The sequence below is a fragment of the Pinus tabuliformis genome, chromosome 2_1, assembly GCF_031772625.1.
Source record: "Pinus tabuliformis cultivar Carrire ecotype Pingquan chromosome 2_1, CPIR1, whole genome shotgun sequence".
Classification (NCBI taxonomy): Eukaryota; Viridiplantae; Streptophyta; class Pinopsida; order Pinales; family Pinaceae; genus Pinus; species Pinus tabuliformis.
In genome coordinates this window covers 852116500-852141578 of record NC_142299.1, presented here as the reverse complement: position 1 = coordinate 852141578, position 25079 = coordinate 852116500, and the positions used below count along the sequence as shown (strand labels likewise).

General features: G+C 39.8%; 1 protein-coding gene across 4 annotated transcripts in view; it reads left to right on the top strand.

The window, feature by feature from the left end:
• LOC149203333 (uncharacterized) overlaps positions 1–25079 on the top strand; it is a 197369-nt gene that overhangs the window by 32214 nt on the left and 140076 nt on the right. For all 4 annotated transcript variants that reach the window (XM_089403404.1, XM_089403403.1, XM_089403406.1 and 1 more), the window contains exons 2-3: positions 15066–15236; positions 15554–15793. In XM_089403404.1, the coding sequence (XP_089259530.1) occupies positions 15066–15236; positions 15554–15793 (411 nt within the window). The remainder of the gene's footprint in view (positions 1–15065; positions 15237–15553; positions 15794–25079) is intronic.

The following is a 25079-nucleotide window of genomic DNA, read 5'->3' as shown; positions in this document are numbered from 1 at the left end:
GAGATATGAGACGAAGTGTGCTATGAACGTACACTAAGTTCTCTGCCTTTTTTGAACCCAACATATTTCTCTTTACTAAATGGATAAAGGCATAAGTACTCCAATTCCTCTCGCAAGATGAAGAACTAGCTACCTAGAATATTAGGGGAAGCCCATTAAATTAATTAAAAAATAAAATATAAAAACTAAAAAAACCCCATAGAACCCAAAAGAACCTAATTTTGGCATTCCAAGTACCCATCATGAGGGTTCTCCGTACCCGTCAGGACAAAAGAACCCAATTTTTTTTAATGAAGAACCCGGTTCTTATGGGTTCGTCTCAGAAGCACCCGAACCCGAAACTAGTACTTGGGGACGAGAACCCGGGACGGGTTCGAGAACCCCACCCTCGGGTTCGGGAACCCCTGCAACATAGCTTAAAATTAAAACCTGAACTGAAACTAAAGCAAAACTTGAAAAAATCTAATTTAAATCTAAACTAAGGTATAATAAAAATAAAAGGAACCTTTTTTAATCTTTTTTAAAATTTATATATATATATATATTTTTGTTTATTGATTTTTTTTTTTAGTTATTGTTTAAAATCAAACTAAACTAAATCCAAATAAATCCTAAAAAAATAAACTAACCCTTTCCCCCCCTTTTTTTTATTTAAAAACAAAAAGAAACTAATCTAAAACAAAAATCCAAGATTTTGAACTAAACTACATAAAACATTAAAAAAGAAATGGGAAAATAAGATTTAACGCAGAAACCTAGCCCGATAACTAATGCTCTAAATAAAAAATACAGTAGAATAGACCACGCATGTATAAACAATGGAAATTGAAACGCACAACTCAAAAACTTACCCACGCATGCGATTTTGGTCCAGCTATGTCTTGAATGATGTACGGTCCTAGCCACAAACTGTCGAACTTCTTGTGTTTTCCTGGTTTCTCATTCTTGCGATCCCAAAGAAGTACCATATCTCCCACCTGCAAAGATCTAGATCGAGAGAATTTATCAAAGCTTTTCTTAATGTTAGAGTGATTTTTACATATAGCATCAAAAGCTGTCCTACGAGCTTCATCTAACTCCACAATCTGATCTATGCTATTCTGAACCACATCTTTATTAGTAGAAAAATTTGGGAGGAGCTGATAAGCTGGCAATTTGAGGTGCACAGGTAAAGTTACATCCAAGCCATAAACTAATTCAAAGGGAGATTTACCAGTAGCTTTCTTCTTAGTGATTCTATCTGCCCATAAAGCATACCTGATTTTGCTGTCCCATGATCTCTTATTATCTCCTACTATCTTCTTGATAATGGTTATGAGATTCTTGTTACTTGATTCAGCCAGACCATTACCCTGAGGATAGTAATTTGACGAATGAGATAAGACAATGCCATACTTGAAACAAAAAGATGAAAATTCTAAGGAGCTAAAAGCTTTGGCATTGTCAGTAGTGATCTTAGCAGGGACACCAAATCTAGTAATGATATTATTTTCAATGAAATCCATAATAACCTTTTCAGTGGCATTCTTAGCAGGAATGGCTTCAACCCATTTAGTGAAATAATCCGTAGCAGTCAAAATCCATGAGTAGCCATTGCTAGAATTTTCATGGAACTTCCCTATGAAGTCCAGATCCCAATGCTGAAAAGGTGCCTCTACAATGACAGGTTGTAGGGGCAGGGCAGCAAGCTTCTGTTTCCCAGTGAATAGTTGACAGGCTTGACAGGCTCTAACAAACTTGTGCACATCAGAAAAGATTGAAGGCCAATAATAGCCAGCTCTCAGGATTTTGTGGGCGGTAGTTCTAGCAGCATAATGACCACCACAAAATCCTGAATGAAACTCAGAGATTAATTTCTTGGACTCAATGTCATCAACACACCTAAGCACTATGCCCTCAGGATTTCTCCACCCAAGGCCATCCTTCATAAGGCAATACTTAGTGGCTTTCAGTCTAAGAGCCCTTCTCTTATGAGCAACTAAATGGTTAGGACATGCAAGATTCATCAAGTAATAAACTATGTCCTTGTACCACTCATGCTCTCCTAATCTTTGCAACTCCGGCGAAGATAGATCACTAAGACAAAACAAACCAAGAGTCTTTTCGTTACCTTCAGTCAACATCTGAGCCAAACCTTGGCCTTTGACTAGCTTGGTGGGTCTGATCTCTAAATCATATTCTTGTATTTTAGTAACCCACCTAGCATGAGTCCCTAAGCAATCGGTTTGAGTTAATATATCTTTAACAGCAGAATGTGGGACGAAAGCAATGATTTTAGAATAACCCACATAAGTTTTGAAGTGCTTAAGGGACTTGACCAAGGCATAAGCCTGCTTTTCCATGGTATTGTACTTCAATTCAGAATTTTGAAGTGCTCTACTCATGAAAGCGATAGGCTGCTCGTGACCATCTTTATTCTTTTGTAGCAGGACACCAGCAATGGTATCTTCGGAAGCGAAAGAAAAAATCATGAAATCCTTGGAATAATTGGGACTAACTAAGACAGGAGCTCTTGCAATAGCACATTTGATTTCTTGGAAAGCCTTTTTGCTGTCTTCTTGCCAAACAAATTTTGCATCTTTCTTTAGAAGACTTTGAATAGGCTTAGCTATTTCTGCGTAATTTGGAATAAATCTTCTAATAAAATTTGTCTTTCCAAGGAAAGACTGAAGGGATTTAAGATTATGAGGGAGAGGAATCTTTTGGATTGCTTCGATTCTTTCCAGGTCAATTTTGATTCCTTCCTTAGAAATAATATGGCCAAGTAATTTCCCTTCTGTTACTCCAAAAACAGACTTAGCTGGATTCAAAGAAATCCCTTATTCTCTACATCTATCGAAAACCTGCCTAAGATGATTTACATGACTAATACCATCTTTAGAGAAAACAATAAGATCATCTTGGTAAATTTCAATAAATTTCTCGATTAATCCTTTGAAGGCATAATCCATAGCCCTTTGGAATGTAGCCCCAACGTTTGTTAATCCAAACAGCATTCTGATGTATTCAAAGGTACCCCATGGTGTGGTGAATGTGGTTTTATGACGATCCTCCTTCTTAACCCATACCTGATTGTACCCAGAAAAACCATCTACAGCGACATCATTCCAGAACCGGTTACTCTTTGCAACAAAGTCTCCATGTTTGGCAAAGGGTAATTATCTTTCTTGCATGCTAGATTAAGGTTTCGAAAATCGACACACAGTCTTATCGTACCATTCTTTTTCCTAACAATCACCAGATTCGAACACCATGTCGAATGCCTTGTTTGGGCAATAATCCTTGCTGCAAGCATTTTCTCAAGCTCTTTCTGAACCAAGGGGGCTAATTTAGGATTAATTTGCCTAAGTTTGGGATAGTATGTTCCATGACATCTTCCCTATAACCCTTTAATTCATCATAAGAAAAAGCTAAAACATCTCGATATTTGCGAAGTAAATCAGTTAACTTTTTTCTTTCCTCCACACTAGTACCTCTACCAATTTTAACCATTTTCGGGTTTTCAGAAGTACCAATGTTTATCTCGATATATTCGCCTAGGTCTATCTTGTTTTCTTCTCTCAACTTCATGGCATCATGCCGATCAAAATGTTGCTCTAAGGCAACCACATTCCTAGGAGTAGGATTTATGATATGCTCATGATTTAAAGATCCATCCTCCTCAGAAACTATTCGGAAATCCTCAAACTCATCCAAACTATTAAGAAAACGAATGACTTGCTTTTCATCATTGAAGACCTGCCAATGCTCTGAGTTATCTGGAACAGATGGTCTAAATATTACTTCCATTTTGATCTTATCATTAATTAGCTCATCAGATAACTGGAAAGTAGTAGCAGCTACGACAAGTTCATCTGCCAAACTATTTTGTTCTCTTGGGATAGCTTTGAGATCAAGAGCATCAAAGTGCTCCATAGTATCCCACACAACATTTCGATAATTCCTCAATCTTTGATTTCTGCATGTGAATTTATTTTTAAGTTGCATGATAACTAAATCAGAATCCCCCTTAATGCTAAGCAATTTAACCTTCAAAGATTTTGCCAACTCAAGCCCCAACAATACAGCCTCATATTCAGCGACATTGTTGGTTGCTTCAAATTCTAATCGATAGGCAAACTTGAAAATGTGACCAAGGGGAGATTTAAGCACTATTCCAACACCTTTACCATGCCTAGACGATGCACCATCGAAGTACATATACCAAACTTTCCCCTTGAGATCCTTAATCTTATCATCGGGAGGAATTATAAAATTAGACATGATGGCATAGTTCCCAATGTCAGATTACTCTTTGATTATCTCATTGTGAGGTCTCTTAGGATCTTCAACATGAAATTATCTTTCGGGCTCTCTATTTAGTCTTACAAAACCATCACCCCTAGGAGAAGGAATCATAGCATATGACCATTTCATTTGAATACTTCCTCCTAGATCAGAGGCCCACTTTCTGGATATTAGCATACCCCAGGCATCAGGCACATCCACAACAACAATATCCATGACAACCATGATGTCTGGGTAAACTGATAGATGAACTTGCAAATCTTTGATTAAACCATGCACTTCGATTTTCTTAGAATCCATGGCGCATATGTTATAGTAGGGTCTAGAAACTCTTAAGTTAAGCTGTTCCATGACCCTTTTAGTCATTACACAAGCTGATGCACCAGAATCCAACATGCAATTATTCAATTTATATCCATTAACTAACAAGGTGATAAAGAAAGGCTGGTGATCTTTGTTATCAGCATCTAAGCTTTGCAAATATATGGGAGCATCATGATAGTCAACTTCCTGAGTCTTCTATTGAGAAGTATTTACTTGAGGACCTTGAATAGCTTTTAGTAACTTGTCTCTTTGGGAAGGGATTTTAGCAATCTCGGAGACAGGAACCTAGATTTTTGCATTGTTAAACCAACTTCCCAAATCGAATCTAATCCAGAGTTTACACCAGGGTTAAAAGTTCGAGGGGGAATTTGATTCCCGCTTTGATCTTTATCCCTTCTCTGATAGGTCAAACCCTTATCTCTAGCAATTTCCAAGATTTGCTCGGGAGGGGGTTTTTCACCATATAACCTAGCCAAAATGTCATCTTCATTTTCCAGGTTATTTATACTAAAAGCTGATGAAGGATTCATAACATCACGACTCTTTTCCTTGACCTCTATCCAATCATCCATAGACAAAGGAAACTTGCTGCCTACTACATTAATTTGATCACCTGTTCCAAACATCCATTATCTAAAATTCTTCTAACGATGGGACAAGTGGCCTCTTCATGAAGAGCATCACAAACCCGACAGTAAGGAGGAGCATTATCAACCAAATTAGTTAGCGGATTAGGAGGTCTCTGCTCACTAGATTGACCCTTCCTTTGCCAATTGTTATTTCTATTATTATTATTTCGAGGTTGAAAATTCTGCGTTTGCGCTCTTTCCATTTGGATCAACCTATTCTGCAAAGTGGTTATCTCCTTATTATGATTAATTTCCATGGTTTCAATCTTTTGAAGCAATTAGAGAACAAGCTCGCTTTCAGGCTCTTGAACTGCTTTTCCTTTAGGTTCCTTTAGTTTCGTGGCAGCCTTATCAAAACCTGGGATCTCAGACTTCCCAGATGCGGCCTTGTCCTTTTCAAGCTCTATAGCTAAGGCTTGGCAATCTCTATAATCATTAAGTTTAGCGCACCTTAATTCATAAGATGGCTCGGGACTAAAGGCATCAATGTAAAAATCTTGGAGAGTTTTGTCTGTAGGTTTATAGTATTGAGGTAATTCTCTAACAGTACCATTAAACCTTTTATTAAATTCTTCAACAGTTTCATCCTCTCTTTTTTATTAGGCTAATAGCTTTTACGAGGTGTCTTCCTTCTCTCTTATCTCCATATTTTTCTTTAAAGACATTAATGATCGATTCTAAGGAGTCAAATGAATTCTGAGGTTTTTCAGTAAACCATTCATGAGCATCACCTCCCAAGGTTAAAATGAAAAGAGTCATTCTAACATTTTCATGATCGAAATTAGGAGACCTCGCCTACTTAGCCATCCATATACTAAAATCCCTCAGATGCGAATTTGCACTAATCGCATTATCTCCTTGAAAGGTAGGCAACTTATCTATCCCAACTGATGGAAGAGCATTGGGATACCCTGGAATATTAGAAAAATTGCAAGGGGCATACATATCCATGATGCTGTGCTTAACTTGACTAGTAAAAAGCAAATGGATATTAGAGAGGGCTTCTTGTCCAACGTTAACAAGAAGTGTACGAGAAGAGAGTTTGTGTAATCGTACCCTGAGGACCTTTTCAGGATCAGAAGTAGGATTGCACAGACTGCTTGGATGTCTTCTAGTATACACTCTTGAAGATAATATATGAAGTGGAGTCGCCACTTGAACAAGAAGTGAAACACGGAAAAGCTTGAAATGAAAGAACCAAGGACAGAAAAACTCTATCCCTGGCAGCGGTGCCAAAAAATGTTGTCGCATAGATTGTCACGACAACGCTCAGACCGGGCGCTGTCACTCTGATCCCGATCTCTCCGTTTAAGCCTGTCTCCCGCAGCTGAGGGGGGTAGACCCTGTAGGGAAATGGATGATCAACTGTGAACCAGTTGGGTTGGGAGACACAAAGGAACAAGCACTAAAATGATTTGTTAAATAAATAGACCAGTGCCTTATAGATTTAATGGCTGAATGATTATCTATCAAATGCTGCAGAAAGATGAACTCATTAACAATCATTTACCATCAGATAACTCAAGCAAATGCAAGATATTCGATAAACGCACAATGCTCTTATAGTGATCCAGCGATTAAAGCTCAATAACGATATTCCGGCAATTAAATTTTCGAAAGATAAATGCTTTAAACAACCACGCAATTTCAAGTGCCGACCCGTTATCACTTTCATATAGCTGATCTTGAGATGATCATTTAAGCATGTTTAACCACAAAAATGATAAACATTAAACCCACATCAAAAATTTATTAGCCTTAGCGAAAAATACCAAAATTTGAAAACGTGACAAAATATACTAAAGACCTAAAGCGACAAAAAATGATTCAAAATTTTTATGTTTTATATTTTATATATATATATTTTTGAATGAAACTGAAAAATGTCTAATTTAAAACTAAAACCTAAGTTAAAAAAATAAACCAATATACCAAAGGCTAATAACAATATTAAACAAGAATCACTAAAGATTAAAACTTTATATATATATATATATATTCTTAAAATAAAACTTAAAATTAAAACTTGAACTGAAACTAAAGCAAAACTTGAAAAAATCTAATTTAAATCTAAACTAAGGTATAATAAAAATAAAAGGAACCTTTTTTAATCTTTTTTAAAATATATATATATATATATATATATAAATATTTTTATTGATTTTTTTTTTAGTTATTGTTTAAAATCAAACTAAACTAAATCTAAATAAATCCAAAAAAAATAAACTAACCCTTTTCCCCTTTTTTTTTTTAATTAAAAAAAAGAAAGAAACTAATCTAAAACAAAATATCAAGATTTTGAACTAAACTACATAAAACATTAAAAAGGAAATGGGAAAATAAGATTTAACGCAGAAACCTAGCCCGATAACTAATGCTCTAAATAAAAAATACAGCAGAATAGACCACGCATGTATAAACAATGGAAATTGAAACGCACAACTCAAAAACTTACCCACGCATGCAATTTTACTGCTTTTCTATGCGTTCGTTAGCCCGACGGCAGCAGGGGAGCCAAGAAAATGTGACTGCACGACGAAAGGAGAGCAGAACGTTGGCAGCTGGATTAGGCGTAGGTACAACGGTTTTTTTTTAGGGCGTGGAGGCAATGAGATCGTGGAGCAATGGCTGCGTGAAGAGCTGAGGGCGGAATGGAGAAACGCAGGCAGAGAGGGTCGAAGTTTTTTTATTTATTTATTTGAAGAATGGGTGTGCAGGTTTGGAGCAGTGTGGAAGCTTGCGTGTGGAGGAAGTAGAGCGATAGACAGAATGGGGTTTGAATGCAGATGGAGGCTGTGCACAACAGTTTATGGCAGCGCTTGGGTAACTTGAGAAGGCAGCCACGAGGGAAAGGCTAAAGCGCAGAGATGGGAGCTGGGATAATATGCTGCTCCTTTTTTTATTTATTTATTTATTTATTTTTTGCAGCTGGGTAGTGATAGGATTAATGAAACGATGAGGGTAGCTGTACATAAATGTGGAGAAACCCACTTCACAATAAAATTCTTTTCTTGTAACGCAAATGAAAATCCAAACAACAGAACTATGTCCCTGCAGAAAATTGATTTTGAGGCCAGATCTTACCCTCCAGGGCCTAGATCTGGCTTCAAGATTTTAGCTCACCTTCAGATTTGCAACCTGCAGTGGCAGAACAAACACCCAGAGATAATATGCAAAGATTAAAACTGAAACCCTACAAACCGGTTCAAAATTGCAAAATTATGGCTCTAGAACAGCCAAATCTGTCAGTTATCATCAATAATATTTTTAGAACTTCAGATTATGAAATGCCTTAGAAACTTCTCATGCAAATCAGAAAACAAACTTAAATAATAAACCCAGGATCAAAACTAGTTGGGCTCTGCAAGAAAATGCTTGCGGGAGTTGGCTGGTTCAGCCGAGAACTTCCCCAAACGCCCACTGATCTTCTTCAATAAGGGTTTCCTGCACAGCTCACTTTAACCATCAATAAAGAGAGAAAATACAATACTAGATCTCCAAAGCAGTGAAGATACCTGCCATTACTTCAGAAAATCTAATACCATTCAAACCCTAGCAAGTGAACAAGATACCTGTGCTCAACAATACTCTTCAATAAGCTGTTACTAATGGCTAAAAATTAAAATATGCAGAAAATAAAATAGCTCACAGCACTTCCAGAGAGTAACACCAGCAGGATTTTAACCCCAAAGTCTTTCTTTATTAGCACCAGAAAAAGTTTACAAGAGAGCTTCTTCAGCACAAGACTCACAGATCGAATGATCTCAAATGACCCCTAGGACCCTATTTAAAGGAAAAATCCCCAACAGCTAGTTCGAGTGATCCATGTCAAAATGATCTCGACCGTCGATGAGGATCAAGATATCTCTTAATCTCATCCGTCGAATTTTTAATGCATTAAAAAATTGAAATTCTGCATTTATTTACTCAAAATATTATTATTTTATTAATTACTTTTTTATTCTTCATTTTTTATTTATTTTTTATTTATTATTATTATTATTATTATTTTTTTTTAAATTTTTAATTTTATTTATTTAGTTATTTTTAATTTTTTTTAATTTTTTTAATTTTTTGATTTATTTTTTAAATGGATCCTCGAACTTAGCCTTTGGAAAAATCACCTAGGACCTAGGACTTAGGACTAATGAGGGGATTAAAACATTTTTTAACCCTCAAGACACTTCACATCATGACTTTTACAACTTTACATCTCAAGGGGGAAAACCCATTTGACATAGACCCTCATAAACCACCCAGTTCTGTGACACAACTATAATCTAGCAGATTAACACACTAGGATTCTCCTAAGATTCTAATGACAAAATCCATTCCGGCTTTGGGGTTAGGCTGAAGGAAAACTCTGCCGATCATGGATCGGTGAGACGAAAAACCTTCCGGAACGTAGATTATCACTTAGAAAATTAGGTCCACCTAGGCAATTTACATACATGACTCATATCTGCTAAGATTATTTACAATTTATACATGCAGATTGGGTTTACAACATAATATGATCAAGTCGATGATGACTGTCGAATGGCACGGACATGTCGATCAAGCACTATCCCTTTTTTGCGAAGAAAAGGGGGGGTACTGCTATGGGTAGTTGACCCGTAGTGGTCAACAGAGCCTTATTGCTCCCCACTGCACCATATCCCGAATATAGTGGTACCTGATATCGATATGCTTGGAGCGATCATGAAATACAGGATTCTTTGATAAACGAATCCCGCTCTAGTTGTCACACAGGATCACGATGGTATCCAATGTAAATCCAAACAGCTCATTGAAGAGCTTTCGCAACCAGACTGCCGCACAGGAGGCCATACTAGCAGCAATGTACTCTGCCTCGGCGGTGCTCAAAGCCACTGACTTCTGCTTCTTGCTCATCCAGGATATCGAGGCAGATCCCAAAGAGAAACAACACTCAAAAGTGCTCTTTCGGTCCATCACATTGCGTGCCCAGTCAGCATTGGTATATCTGAGTAGTCTCACATCTCCGACAGTGTATCTCAAACCACGAGTGATTGTGCCACGAAGATATCTCAACAGATTCTTGGCACCAATCCAATGTGTGTGGTGAGGCTCAGCCATATGTTGACTCAATGTGTTGACTGTAAAGGATATATCTGGACGGGAGTTCACCAAGAACATCAATGCTCCGACGAGTTGACGATACTCTGTAGCATTTTGTAAAACAGGTCCAACAACACTACCACTTAACTTCTTGAAGTCAAGCTCCATCGGGGTAGTCACGGGCTTGCAGTCCACCATACTGAATCTCTCCAATATTTTCACCACGTATTTTCCCTAAGATAGGAAAATCTCCCCTGGTTTTTGCCAGACTTCCAGTCCTAGGAAATAGTGCTTCAGTCCTAGGTCTTTCATCTCGAACTCGGAAGCCAACTCCCTCTTACATTTCAAAATGAGAGGGTCTACACCTATTAGAAAGAGGTCGTCAACGTACAACACTAGTATGAGAGGTTTGTCATCTTCAACCTTAAAGTAAAGGTTAGGGTCGGCTTCACTCCTAGTGAATCCCAGCTTCATCAGGTAGCTACCGATCCTCTCATACCGCGCTCGGGGTGCCTGCTTTAGCCCATAGAGGGCTTTCTTCAATCTTCACACTTGAGATTCTCGATCATGAATCTCAAATCCTTCGGGTTGCTCCACATAGACCTCCTCTTTGATCAAACCATGCAAGAACGCGGTCTTGACATCCATCTGATGTAGGTTCCATCATTGCGAAGCAATAAGGGCTATGATCGAGCCGATGGTGGTATATCGGGCAACATGTGCAAATATCTCGTCATAGTCTTACCTTCCTTCTGAGAGAAGCCACGAGCGACAAACCAAGCCTTATACTTTTCCGCACTTCCATCAACTGCATGCTTTATCTTTTAAAGCCATTTCGAAGTGACAACTGCTTTGTCCTGGGGTCTGGGGACCACATCCCAGACATCGTTTTTCATGATGGACTCGTATTCCTCAATCATAGCATCCTTCCATACTTGATGCTTGACAGCTTTTGCGAATGACTAAGGCTCATTTTAGATGATTGTGCTTATGATGGTCAAGTATCGTTGATACCTGGCCAGCTTCTTACTTTCCTGAAAGGTTCCCCTGGGTGCAATGTGCCCTTCAACATCATCAAGTGTCCCCACTTAGCCATGAAGACCTCTTCCTAGAAGAGGAAGGCTCTTGCGGAGGGGGATCAATAGGATCCATAGGTTCTTCCACATCGGGCATTGTCTCATCTTTCTTTTCCTTTGGTTCCCTGGTGTCAGCTTCTTTAGATCCCCTTTGAGTAGGAAGATTGTCAACTTTGCTAAGAGCCATATCTTCGTCAAAGGTGACATCATGGCTAATCTCGATTTCCCTTTGACCAGCCACATAGATTCTATAGCCCTTAGTGTTTTCGCTATAGCCCATGAAAATTCCTTTCTTTCCAGATGCACCCAATTTATTCGTCTTCTCCTTCGGCACATGAAAATATACCAGACTTCCAAAAATTCTAAAATGAGATTTGTTAGGTTTCTTACCAGTGAACATCTCTTCGGGAGTCTTGGAACCCAATGCTTGATGAGGGCATCGATTTTGCACATATACGATGGTATTCGCAGCTTCGGCCCATAGAAACTTTGGAAGTCTTTGATCGTGAAGCATAGCACGGACAACTTCCACAATCGTACGATTCTTCCTTTCCGCGACACCATTATGCTCAGGAGTATATGGTGTTGTAGTCTCCCTCTTAATGCTAGCTTCTTTGCAAAAGTCATGGAACTCATTGGATTCATACTTAGTTCCATTATCAGTCCTTAAGATCTTGATTTTCTTTTCGGTTTGATTCTCGATCAAGGCTTTGAAGTGACAAAGCCAAGTGAACACTTCATCCTTCTTTTTCAAGAAGTATATCCAAGTCTTGCAAGAATACTCATCTGTAAAAGTGAGGTAATATAAATATCCTCCTAGGGAGTTCACAGGCATCATACTAGATATGTCTGAGTGAACCAACTGCAATATATCAGAGGTTTTACTTAGGCTTGAGGGGAATGGTCCCCTTTTGAGCTTTCCTTCGGCACATCCCGGACATACAATTTCTTGCTCTACTTGGAACTCAGGCATCCCTGCCACCATTTGTCTTGCGTTGGGTAGAGATTTATAATGAAGGTGAGCAAACCTCCGATGCCATAGTTCGGACCGAAGTGATGTGTAACAAGACATGACACCCAGTGGACTTCCTCTGACTTGATATAATGAATTGACTCGAAACCCAAGAGTGAAAGCTTCTTTAATATTCTTTTTCCATACATGTACCTTGTCATCGATGAAGGTTACCTTGTAGCCTTTGTCTTCCATTGCTGAAACGGACACCAAGTTCTTTTTGAGATCAGGTACATATAGGACTTCTTGCAAATGGATTATATTACCCTGATTCAATTTAAGAGTGACATTCCCTACGCCTTTCATGGGACATTTTGCATTGTCCCCAAGAACAATTTCTAGGTTGATCTCCTTCTTTATCAGATTAGAGAGAGCTTCTTTGAAACTAGTGAAGTGCCTTGAGGCACCACTATCAATAAGCCAATTTCCCAGCGTCTCTGGGGGAGCAGTAGTAGAGAGGGCCACTGGTAGACAATATTCATCTTGCTTATTGTTAACAACGTTAGATTCATACCTGGAGTTTCTTGCCTTCTTGAAGGGTTGTCCTCTTCCTTGATTTCCGGAATTTTTTTTACCTCTGCCATTAGATCTGCCATTCCTTTAATTGCCTTGAGAGTGATTTTGGTCATCATCATGGTGTGAGTCCCTTTTATCAGGGCACTCCCTTGCATAGTGGCCCATTTTATTGCAATTCTAACATTGTCCTTTTCTTCCACCCTTTGGTCCAGCCTTCTCTTTGGATTTAGCCCCATAATTGTTTCTTATTTTAGCATGAGAAGAAAAGGCAGAGGGATGGCCTTTAAGTGTGGGCATTTCTTGCTCTTCCATCCTTATCTCTTCTTGAATACATATAGCCATCAATTCCTCAAATCCTGGGATGACATTATTGTTGAGAAGAGTAATCCTGAATATATACCATTCACATGGCAGTCCTCCACGAGTTGTGATAGTCATTTCCCTGTCAGGAACTACTTCCCCAATTGATAGGAGATCATTCTTGATCTCGGTGATTCTTAAGAAATATGCTTGCATACTCTCATCTTTGCCCTCTTAATTTCCTTCAACGTATTTCTAAGGAACAAAACTTGATTTGCATAATTAACTTTAAATAAACCCACCCGTCTATCGTAGATTTCCTTGGAGGTTGTCAGCTCAGAAACATAGGCCACCAGGCGCTTGTCGATAGAGTCCTGAATGATCTTCCTTGTTTTGACTTCTCCCTTGGACCACTTGCTTTTGGTAGCAGCGGATGCATTTGATGGAGGCGCAACAACATTGCCTCTCACATGGTCCAACACTTCCTGATCTTCTAAAGTCAGATCGAGAGACATCTTCCATCCGTGATAGTCAGACTTCTCACAGAGCTTGTCTTCGGCGGGGAAGAGTGTTGAGGACCCCATGAAGTTTTTAGGATAGCCTTGCCAACCTTCTCTTCGGTGATTGCTCTTGCTCTTGCTCTTGCTTGGGCTTTGTCTTCACCTCAGCTTTGATACCATGTTAAATTATGGTATGTTCTATGCTTAGAGTAGTTTACTTATTTTCTTCTTATTAGCCACAGATTAGCAATCACATATACATTAAGTAAAGTGCAGATAGAACATTAAACGATCAACAGAAAACAAGCCAAGACAAGAGACACAAGATGTGGCGGCTAGCCAGGGACAAACCCCAATGTAGGGAAACCCTTTGATCAAATCTTCTTTTGTCTTCAATAGTTCAGCAGAGAGAAATAGTACAAAATCAGAATTTTGTAATTTTATATCAGTAGCAGCAAATCCTAGATCAGCAAAGTCAAACTTGGTCAGACGAGTTGAAATTGACCTCCAATATGCATGGTCAATTTCCGGTCAACTAGCCCTCGAACAGCCTGAAGAAACAGCTCTTGAACAGCCCCAAAAACACAGTCAAACTGCTGTTGACTGAAGTCAACATGTTGCCCAAAACTAGGGCAGTCAATGCTGGTCAAACCTGTAGACTGATTGCCTCGATTTTTGTTCCAAAATCTGCGGCCTGCCTAGGAGAGGCAGTCACACCAAAACCGCACCCTTGATGAGTCAACGCAGGTCAAAGAGACCTTCAGCAGCTTTTGCGTCCTCCTTCTCACGTGTGAGCTGCTCCTTGTATAACCCAAAGCTAAGGGGAGAGAGAGACAATTTGTCAAGTAAATACATATAAATTCATATATCCATAAATACTTGTCGGAATCGGATGATCTTTAGATCAATCCTACACCTCTCGACAAGAGGAATCTAGGAAAAATATCAGTTGCCATAAATGAGGTGACCCACATGGAGTTTGGCCCTAGTTGCCAATTTTAACAAACACACAATACACCTGGGTGTTAATTCAAAATATACATTAATCTACCATTCATATGATGAGTTGTTTTGAGTTAGTGAACCTGTTTTTTCATTCCTTCATAGATAACATTGATCTAGTTTGCTCTATAAGCCTAGAAGTTGGAAAGAAGGATCACATACACCAAAGTATGAGATCCATAATGGGAAGAATGCTGGCCTGTACTGATCAAATAACTTTTCTGTTAAGTCAGTTTACTTTGCTGCTAGTAATAAATGCATGAACATCAATGCTTGTTAAAGTAGCAGTTTTATATGAATCCAATTGTTGTGGTCAACTGGTAATATTTATTTTATGCAGGTTGTAGTATGTCTTCGAATGTTGATCCGGAGGTGTGTTCATGCGAACACCAGTGAAGAGGAAATTCCCAAACTGTTTACCCCCGACTTTCATCCTGAGTTGCAAAATATACTTGTGCTATTATTACAGAAGCTTCAGAGAGAGTGGAGGGAGGATATGGCTAAAGATCAAGTAAGTTTCTTTTGTTTTCTTAGATATTCTTTTCTTTTGATATCCTTTGAATTTTTGAAAAAATGTGCCATATCAAGCAAATGCTCTTTTGGTTTATTCCTTCGATAGATATTGTGAGGAATATTGAGACAAAATTGATGGCAGTCTCATGTACCTTATTTGTTTTCAATACATATTTCCGTGTATGTGACTTTGTGTTGCACATTGTCCTCATTTCTGAAATTAAAATTGCATATCAATCTGCAATTGCTCTTATTTTTCAAACTCTAGATAATCTCTGATTGAAGTTTGAATTATTTTGGATGACCTCTGTTCAGCCTGAATGGCCACGAACAAGTGTAGTTTATCAGGTTAAAGTTGGCCCAACAATGCCTCCGTCCCCACTTTCTCAGATATCACCAGTACCTCCGATATGGCCTCGCCTGGAAGAAAACAGACGCCGCTCTAACCACTGTGAACTTGGGATTCCTGTGGGAATGCCCTTGGGGAATTTGAATCCATCACGACTGGTTCCGCAACAACCACTGCAAGATGACAGTCATGTGGATAATTCTCTGGTATGCATTCTGTTATTTCTTAAATTGTTACTACATGCAGATTCATGCTGTCTCTTTACTTGATGCATTGCTTATAAGGGGTTATTTGCAAAAATTGTAGAAAACATGTTTTTTTGCTATGATGGCTTATAAAACTTGATTGCTAGCTTTTTCCAAACTTTGAATCACAATCTTGAAATTGTCAGGTGAAATATAGATTCTTAAATAGTTGCACTCAGAAGTGAAGTACCAATGGTCTCTAGATCAGTGACAAATTTTAACAAGAAGCTTGTTTTCTTGGATTTAACTTTATGTATTTTGCAATGTGTTGCTGCAAAATCTAGCAGACCTTGTAAAGGTGTACCTTACAAGGCAATCAGTAGACCAAGTGACAACAATAACGTAGTAGCCCACTGTCACCACGACTACTTGTCAGAATTCCAGTGACAAGTGAATTCATTAACATGATAATTACTTGTGAGCATTAAAATAATTCTTATTTCTTAGTTTGTTAATCTTCTCCATCAAGCAATTACCATTAGATACAAGATATTAGGATCAGAGTGCACAAGAGACAAAAAACACGAGATTAGGCCAGGGCAAAACCCCACCAACGGGGAAAACCCATCAATCCTTCCCTTATAGAGTTGAGAGAAATCCAAGTCAAATACATACAATCTGTCGGAAATATTGAGAGTGGGGTGAATCAATATTTCTTTTACAATTGTTACTTTTATGCCAGTTAAGATCACTTAATAAATCAGAACACAAAAATGTACAACAAAAGAATAATTTTATTAACTAGAATGGCAAGGACTCCAATCCTCTTTTTACAACAATCCAATGACTTTAGGGCTCCAACCCTAGATGAAGACTCCAGTCTTCAATCAAACCAGGGTCCAACCTGTACTATACCACCAAGCTCTAACTTGGTCTACTTGAGGACTCCAATCCTGTAGGGCTCCAACCCTCTTATCTGACTTAAGCTCCAGCCTGGTCTTCTTGAGGATTCCGATCCTCTAGGGATCCAACCCTTTGCTTCTGTTCTTCAAGGTAGGTTTAACAGTTCTTCAAGGCTTGCAATATCTTCTGCAACAAGCCTTGATAATATCTTCAAGAGCACTTTGAACAATGCCCTCAAATAATAAAAAAACTTTGTTCATCAATGGCAACTTTAGTAGCCGCAAAATGTGTCTCCAAGACTCTTCATGATACCCAAACAATTATCTCCAAGATTACTCCATGAAGGCTTCAAACATGCATCATGTCTCCAAGATTGTCTCCAGGATCTGCTTACGCAAGTCCTCAAGTCAATACATGGGTTATCTTCAAGAGCTGGTCCAAAGGATGTCTTCAATAGTTCTGCATGCCAGATCTTGTACAAACTCCTTCAACAAGTCTGCAAGGAATGCTTCAAAGGTCTGCAACAAGTCTACCAAAAGTCTGCAGCAGAGGTCTGCACAATAAGTCTTTCAAGGGCTCTTCAATGGACCTCAATACTGTTGCTTCAAGAATGCTTCTCCAACAATACTGCAATTTTCTCTAACAATGATAAAGGCTGTCAACAAGTTAGCTCACAGGATCAGGATACAGGTCACACATTGAGTCTTAAATCCTCAGGTCCAAGTCTCATCAATCTGCAAGCTCCTTCTAACCAAAAAACTGTGCTTCCAAGATGACTGGTCCAAAAATAGTTTTCAAACTAGGTCTGCAGAACATTGATAATACTATACTTCCAATTCTTCAAACAAGGTCCAATACTGTGCCTTCAACAAGGGTCTGAAACAAACCAATACTGTGACTCCAACAAAGATCTGTAACAAATCCAATACTGTGTTTTCACCCTTCCAACCAAAGTCTGTTAAACAATGCTAATACTGTGCTTCCAATATCAATCCTGTGCGTATAGGTCTGCAATATACTTCCAATACTTGTGTCTTCAAAAATAATGTTTAGAAGTCTCCACATATCCGCAAGAAAGAATAACTGTAGGTCAGTGATAAATGGTCACAAGTTCAAAGAAAGCCTTCTCCACAGGTCCCCAAGAGTTCAAAGATAATGCTTAGAAGTCTCCACATATCTGCAAGAAAGAATAACTGTAGGTCAGCTATAAATGGTCACAAGTTCAAAGAAAGCCTTCTCCACAGGTCCCCAAGAGTTGTCCTCAACGAGGTCTGCAACAAGCCGTTACAGTCCTAAAAACTTCTTCACAGGTTCAAAAAAAATTTCTCCATAGGTCCACAAGATGTGTTTTCTGTTGATTTTGGGTAGCTTCGGATGCACTCTAGCTCTGAAATTTGTGGAGGGGCTAGAACACATGAGATTTCCAGAACCAAGAAATCGTTTGGAGAAATTCCACCCGGATGAGGAGTTATTAAAATAATTAATATTGTTAATGAGTTCCTAAGTCTAAACTTAGGAAAATAAAAATATTAGTGTGTATTAATAAAAATATGGGTGAGAAGGTTCTAAGTGACAAGGATCAAGCATGCTTTAATCTTAGCCGTTGATTAGAGAGTAGATCATGACCGTTCATTCATCAACAGGAAAAGTATAAGAGGAGGCTTGAGGGTCAGTTGGAGACACACCGAATTGATCAAAGAGTTCGAATTTTCGGGGGCGAGGTTTGTTAAGAAAATCGAGCTAGTGATCTGAGTTGCTGTGAGGGGCAGTTTAGTAGAGGGACTTCAGTGCAAGGCCGAAGAATACATAGCAGAGAGGCAGAGCAACACCCGGAGAGACATTGCAACTCCAGAGAGGGTGACACAGAGGCCAGAGAGGCTGACGCAAAAGCTGGAGGAGCTGACGCAGGCCCTTAGAGGCAGAGCTGGGGTTTTTCTGTGGGGCAGAGAGAGAGAGAGAGCAGTTCAACATATCGACTTTCTGAGATAGGGAAGCTCATTGAGAGGGTGACGCGACTCCTAGAGGAGGTGACGCAGTTCCAGCGCAGAGCTTGGAGCAGGCATCACTGCCCAGCACTGGGGACAACATTTTTCATCTATGGGGTTTGATAATCCAGTTGCTAGATTTGTCGAAATATCTCTCTCCAGATAGAGGTACTTCTGCCAAGGTTATTCTCTGTTGGGTGCACCGCATTTGGCACCCTAGTTGTATTTGAGAATTTTCTTGATAATACAAACCCTCTATATGCTGCACTGGTTTTCCCGAATTGGGTTTTTCCGGGGACGATTGTCCACAAATAACTTTGTCCCTTGTGTGATTGTCTCAGTTTATTTCAGTTCATGATCTGTCTGTATGTGTAGGCTGCAATAGTGTTTTTCATCGGTGTTTATGAAATTAAATAACTTGCTAATGCAAAGAACAAGTAGGAGATGTTAAACCAGTAATTGCAGTAGGGGTTTCTGATGTGTAGATTTAGATTTTTTCTCGTGGTATCAGAGGATTGCAGATCATATAAGACTGAAGACATCCGCTGAGAAGATATAGAGAATTTGCTGCAGAGAAGCAGCTGTCTCGAGTGACAACATTGTTTCAGTGGCAGAGGAGTAGATGTAGGAGTGATGCAGAGCTAGAGGAGTGAAGCAGAGGCTCATGTAGTGCCTATGTCAGCATTTCAAGCTTGCAGAGGGTGACGTAGAGCTAGAGAAGAGCCCACGTAGTCACTGCATAAGTTCTCTGGGCTAGCACAAAGCCTAGGAGGCTCAATTCATGCAATGTCCGGGGTTGGAGAAGCAGTGAAGTTTCGATCAGTGGAGCTGGTGGGACGCTGTTTTTGTTGGTACAAAACAGTGTCTGTGGAGATAGAGCTGAGGTAGAGGGAGTCACTGCCTTGACATATTTCTAGCCAAATAAGTCTAGATCCAGGTTGCAACAACAAAGGAGGATTAGAGAGGAAGTGATTTGATGGTAGGTAGGAGAATTTCCATGAAGGAACTCAGGACTCAGAGGGAGTCTAGAGGAGCTTGTTTCTTAGAGGATTTCTAGCGCCAAAGAAATCCATATCCAAGTCTTGCTAATTTGACAGCAGGAGAGGGAGAAGAGAACCAATCCTATTTTTGAGCAGAGATGGCAATGAATGGGTTGAGGGATCATGACAAATTGGATGGAGCATCCAATTTTGTCATCTGGGAGGCCAGGATCTTGGAAATCCTAGACAAACATCACATCAAGGACTATGCCTTGAAGGTAGTTGCTAAGCTGGTTGATGATGATCCGTTGAAGAAGTACAAGGAGGCCCAGGCCAAGGCCAAGTGTATGATCCTATACAGAGTCAAAGATCATGTAGTACCACACATTGCTAAGATGTGGGAGGTGCTGACCACCTTGTATCAGGGATCTTCCGTCCAACAGAAGATGCTATTAGAAAATCAGCTAAGACAGTACCAGATGTAAAAGGGAGAAGACATCGATCCCTTCCTTCTCAGGTTGCAAGGGATTCATGACCAATTGACTTTCGTGGGGCCTACACCTGATCCTGAGTTCATGGTCAACACTGCCCTAAATGCAGTCACCGAGGATTGGGAGACTTTTGTCCAAAGTATCTTGGGAGGAGATGTGGGAAGCTCTTCGACAAGAAGAGCTCATGAGAATGACAAAGATAGGGAGTACTGGCAAGGGAGCCCGGGTCAAGAAGGAGGAGGAGGAGGATGCAACTCTCGCATCGTCGGGACAACAAGGGCAACAAAAGAGAAAGAAGGACATAACCAAGGTCAAATTCTTCAACTATGGGGAACTAGGACATTATGCCACTCAGTGACCCTGGAAGAAGGGCAAGGGGGAGGCGTCTGATTCAAAGGTTGCTCTAGCGAAAGTTGACAAGGAGGACGATGATGAGGATTGCGCCATGAGTGCTCATGCACCTCTAGAGAAGAGGCGAGGAGACATTGAGCTGTAGTTGGGAGGACTACACAGGGGCAGGATCCTTGAGGTGCCCAAACTCTTGGATCACATACGGTTACGGGAGCCCTTAACGACAATAGCAAAATGACGGGTGTCCGTTGGAGCGAGGTGTGATGGAGTGACAGTGGCAGAGCTAAAGTGCCAAAGTTTGAGGCAACGCAGTGGATGTTGTAGCAGTGCGAGAGGCACATAGCAATTTGCAGCGATGCAGTAGCAGCAGAGGGTTAGCATAGATTAGTAGCAGAAGTAGCTTCAACATCATGAGGCATCCATATTGACCAACATGTCAGTGTTTGGGTGAAGTTTCAGTTGCTTACTTCTCAGCAACTGAGTTGCAGTGCAACAGTTAGCAGTGGCAGTGCTATGGGCAACATGTGCAACATTTTGAGAGGGAGCTGCAGTACAGATGTAGCACTAGCAGTGGCAGTGTCATGGGCAGAAATACAGGAAGCAACAGTGTAGTGGATGAAGGGAAGCATGCCAAGCATCAACAACACAGAGGACAAATGAAGTGGATCAGTGTAATACTTTTGTTGAGAAGTGTTACTAGAGCACGTTCCTCGCTAAGAGGCAATGTTGATATTGGGTAGCATCAAATGTGCTCTAGCTTTGAAATTTTGTGGAGGGGCTAGAACACATGAGATCTCCAGAACCTAGAAATTGTTTGGAGAAATTCCACTCTGATGAGGAGTCCGAGTTATTAAAATAATTAATATTTTTAATGAGTTCCTAAGTCTAAACTTAGGAAAATAAAAATATTAATGCGTATTAATAAAAATATGGGTGAGAAGGTTCTAAGTGACGAGGATCAAGCCCGTTTTAATCTTAGCTGTTGATTAGAGATTAGATCACGGTCGTTGATTCATCAACAGGAAAAGTATAAGAGGAGGCTTGAGGGTTAGTTGGAGACACATCGAATTGATCAAAGAGTTTGATTTTTCTGGGGCGAGGTTTGCTGAGAAAATCGAGCTAGTGATCTGAGTTGTAGTGAGGGGCAGTTTGGCAGAGGGACTTCAGTCCAAGGCCGAAGAATACATAACAGAGAGGCAGAGAAACACCAGGAGAGACAACGCAGCTCCAGAGAGGGTGATACAAAGGCCAGAGAGGCTGACGCAGAAGCTGGAGGAGCTGACGCAGGCCCTTAGAGGTAGTGCTGGGGTTTTTCTGTGGGGCAAAAAGAGAGCAGTGCAACATATCGACTTTCTGAGAGAGGGAGGCTCACTAAGAGGCTGACGCAACTCCCAGAGGAGGTGATGTAGTTCCAGCGCAGAGCTTGGAGCAGTCATCACTACCCAGCACTGGGGACAACATTTGTCATCTGTGGGGTTTGATCATCCAGTTGTTGGATTTGCCGAAATATCTGTCTCCAGATAGAGGTACTTTTGCCAAGGTTATTCTCTGTTGGGTGAGCCGCATTTGGCACCCTAGTTGTATTCAAGAATCTGCTTAATAATATAAACCCTCTATATGCTGCACCGATTTTCCTGAATTGGGTTTTTCCGGTATGTTTTCCAAAAATAACGATGTCCCTTGTGTGATTGTCTCAGTTTATTTCAGTTCATGATTGTATGTATGTGTAGGCTACAATAGTGTTTTTCGTCAATGTTTATGAAATTAAATAACTTGTTAATGCAAAGAACAAGTAGGAGATGTTAAACCAGTAATTGCAGTAGGGATTTGTGATGTGTAGATTCATAAATTTTCACATCTTCAACAAACTTGCTACAGGGTGAAAGGAGGTATTTGTAGACCAAGTTTTGCAATAAAGGAACAGGTTTGAGCTCCTAAAAAGGCTGAAGTTACAGGGCTATAAGAGGCCAAATTGCAGGTTTGTACTAGCCCGGAATTGCAGGTTTGAACATAGGCGAAATTATAGGTCTTTGCGATAGGTCCAAGGGTCTAGAACCACAGGAGCCACAGGTCTAGAATCTGTTTCAGGCTCTGATTTTTTGCTTCCCAACGAACCTCAAAAATCACAATGAGAAAATACCTTAGAATTTTTACTTGCTTCTAACTTATCTTCACTCTTCTTCTTCAGATCCAAATATACTTGATTGAATTGATGATTGATTGAAGGCGTTTAACCTGGTATTTATACTTGTTTCAACCTGTTGTGAAAGACATGTTTGTTGGTTAAAGAAGGCCGACTTATGTATGCTTAGGTCGACTAGTAAACTTTTTAACATATTTCAATTTCAAAAATTAATAACTTCACAATTACAAGGAATTAGGAGGTGTATGTGTACTCATTGGAAAGAAGTGAAAGTAGTCTACAAGCTAATATAAGAACCATTTCAAGATAATATGTCTAATGTCAAAAAATAAAATTTCTTTTATAACAGTCCCTAGAATTTGTGACAACCCACGGTCCCTAGAATTTGTGATAGCCCATTAGAACTTATGGTATGATCTTTGACATGATTAGGACATGAGGATTAGGGCATTTGAATTAGGTGCATAGGCTTAGGGTATGTAAGGGCTTCTAGATTATGATTCCTTTATTTATTAGGGTGAGGGTTGCATTAAGAGTAAGGGTTTCATTAATGCTTCTTCATCAACCCACTTGTCATTCTTCTGTCACTTTAGAAACCCGCTCCTAAGGCTACCAAAACTACTCTAACTCTATGACAAATCAGTGCTCTTGTCACTCTACTTAAAGTTTTCGCCAAAAGTCAATCTTTAGGGCATCAACCTACAACCCACTTGTTGTGACAAGTTTGCCACTTGACCACAACACTTAGGGCTTCTCAAACAACCACTAATAGTCCTCTAACCACTGTACATAGGCTGTTTCTCTAACTGTCCAAAACCAGGTCTTTCATCCTTCACTATGCTAGCCCTTCCTTGTTGCCCATCTGTTCTCATTACTGTACATTCTCTGAGGCTGAATATGGTCCACTTGAAGATCATGATACCCTCAAAACAATGTGGTAATACCTCTCTTCATTTAGGGTCTCGAACTCCCATTTTTATGCATTTTTCTTGAGTGATTTAACACAAATTTTAGGACAACCCTTTAAGGGCAACACACTATTAAAGGAGCCCTAAACTAGGGCACATTAGCATAGTCACTTAATAGTCCTTCTAGGGCATTATTCTTAGACTTGTACTAGCTCCACAAACTTAGCACCTCGTCTCCATGAATCTTGGCCCAAAACACAGTCCTTAAACCTTGTTACACAAATTTCATTTTTCTACCCATATCTCATTCACACTACAAGTCCGACAGTCTAAACATGGTCTGTAGCAGACCTATTTTTGGGTGAACAAAGCCTTCAAACCATCCTACTTACCTCATTGTCCACAAGTTTGTACTCGACTCTGCAATTCACATATATTCCAAGTGATCAAGCCCTGAAATATCCCTCTTACATGCCTCGATCTTGCACCTAGAATAACCCTAGACAACAACCCTATATACTTCACAAAACAAAGGTAAATGTGGCATGTTATCAACCCTGTAACACCCTCATCACGGCCTAACGGACCCTCTTACCCTTCGCTGTTCTTTGAGGCTTCTCGGGCCTTCAATCTACAATGAGAATTGCCTCTCCTCCCTCTTGTATTATTCAACTAGGACTGTTGGTCCTTCTATTACAACTGGAATATCTCGAATATTATGATTGCTCAAAACAATGATAATTTAGGCCTATTATTGGCCTCTTCTCAAATGAGAACTCGGTTGTTGACCATTAAGACGTCTTCTTTCAAACTTGGCTGCTTCTTGCATTATATCTCATAATACAAACCCAACTTACTCCTTGAGAACTCAATCTTTCTTGGCTAAAGTCTACTAAAAAAGTGGCATTAGAATGGATCAAATCATGGTCTCCTTAGCCTTCACATGGACAACATCTCAACTTCTCTCTTACATCTTCTCAGTCTCCTTGAGAGTGTCAAAAAGAACTTGTATTGCTAACAAACCTTGGAGGAGATGACACACATCATTGGTGTATGCATATCATTGTTATGTCAAGGAAGGTAATCCACAAATCAAGGTTACATATGTCAAGCTTCATTGTCATATATTGTGGTTATATTTCTTGCATTATATCAGAGAAGTTTGGTTCGTACTATTGGCATCTAAGTAACTGGATTTGTTATATAGGGTCCACGAATCCGAATCCGGCGTGTCGGACACGATTCGCCCGAAAATCGTGTCCAAAAAACATGACACGTCGAATCCCAAGCGCGTCACGAAATTCACTAGCGTGTCACGATTTTTGACATCGTGTTCGGCGAAATTGGGCGGCGGCTGTGTCACCGAACCTACCGTCATTGCAATGATGAAGGAAAGTCGTGCAAATTAGAAATCAAGTTTTTGCGCACACTGAAGCCGGTTGTGGAAAAAACGGTTGCGAGAGGCCACATGGCCGAATTTGTTGACGGCGAGTATATCGTTGAGTTTCATTTGGTCAGCGCACACTATCATGAGACAAAATTTACA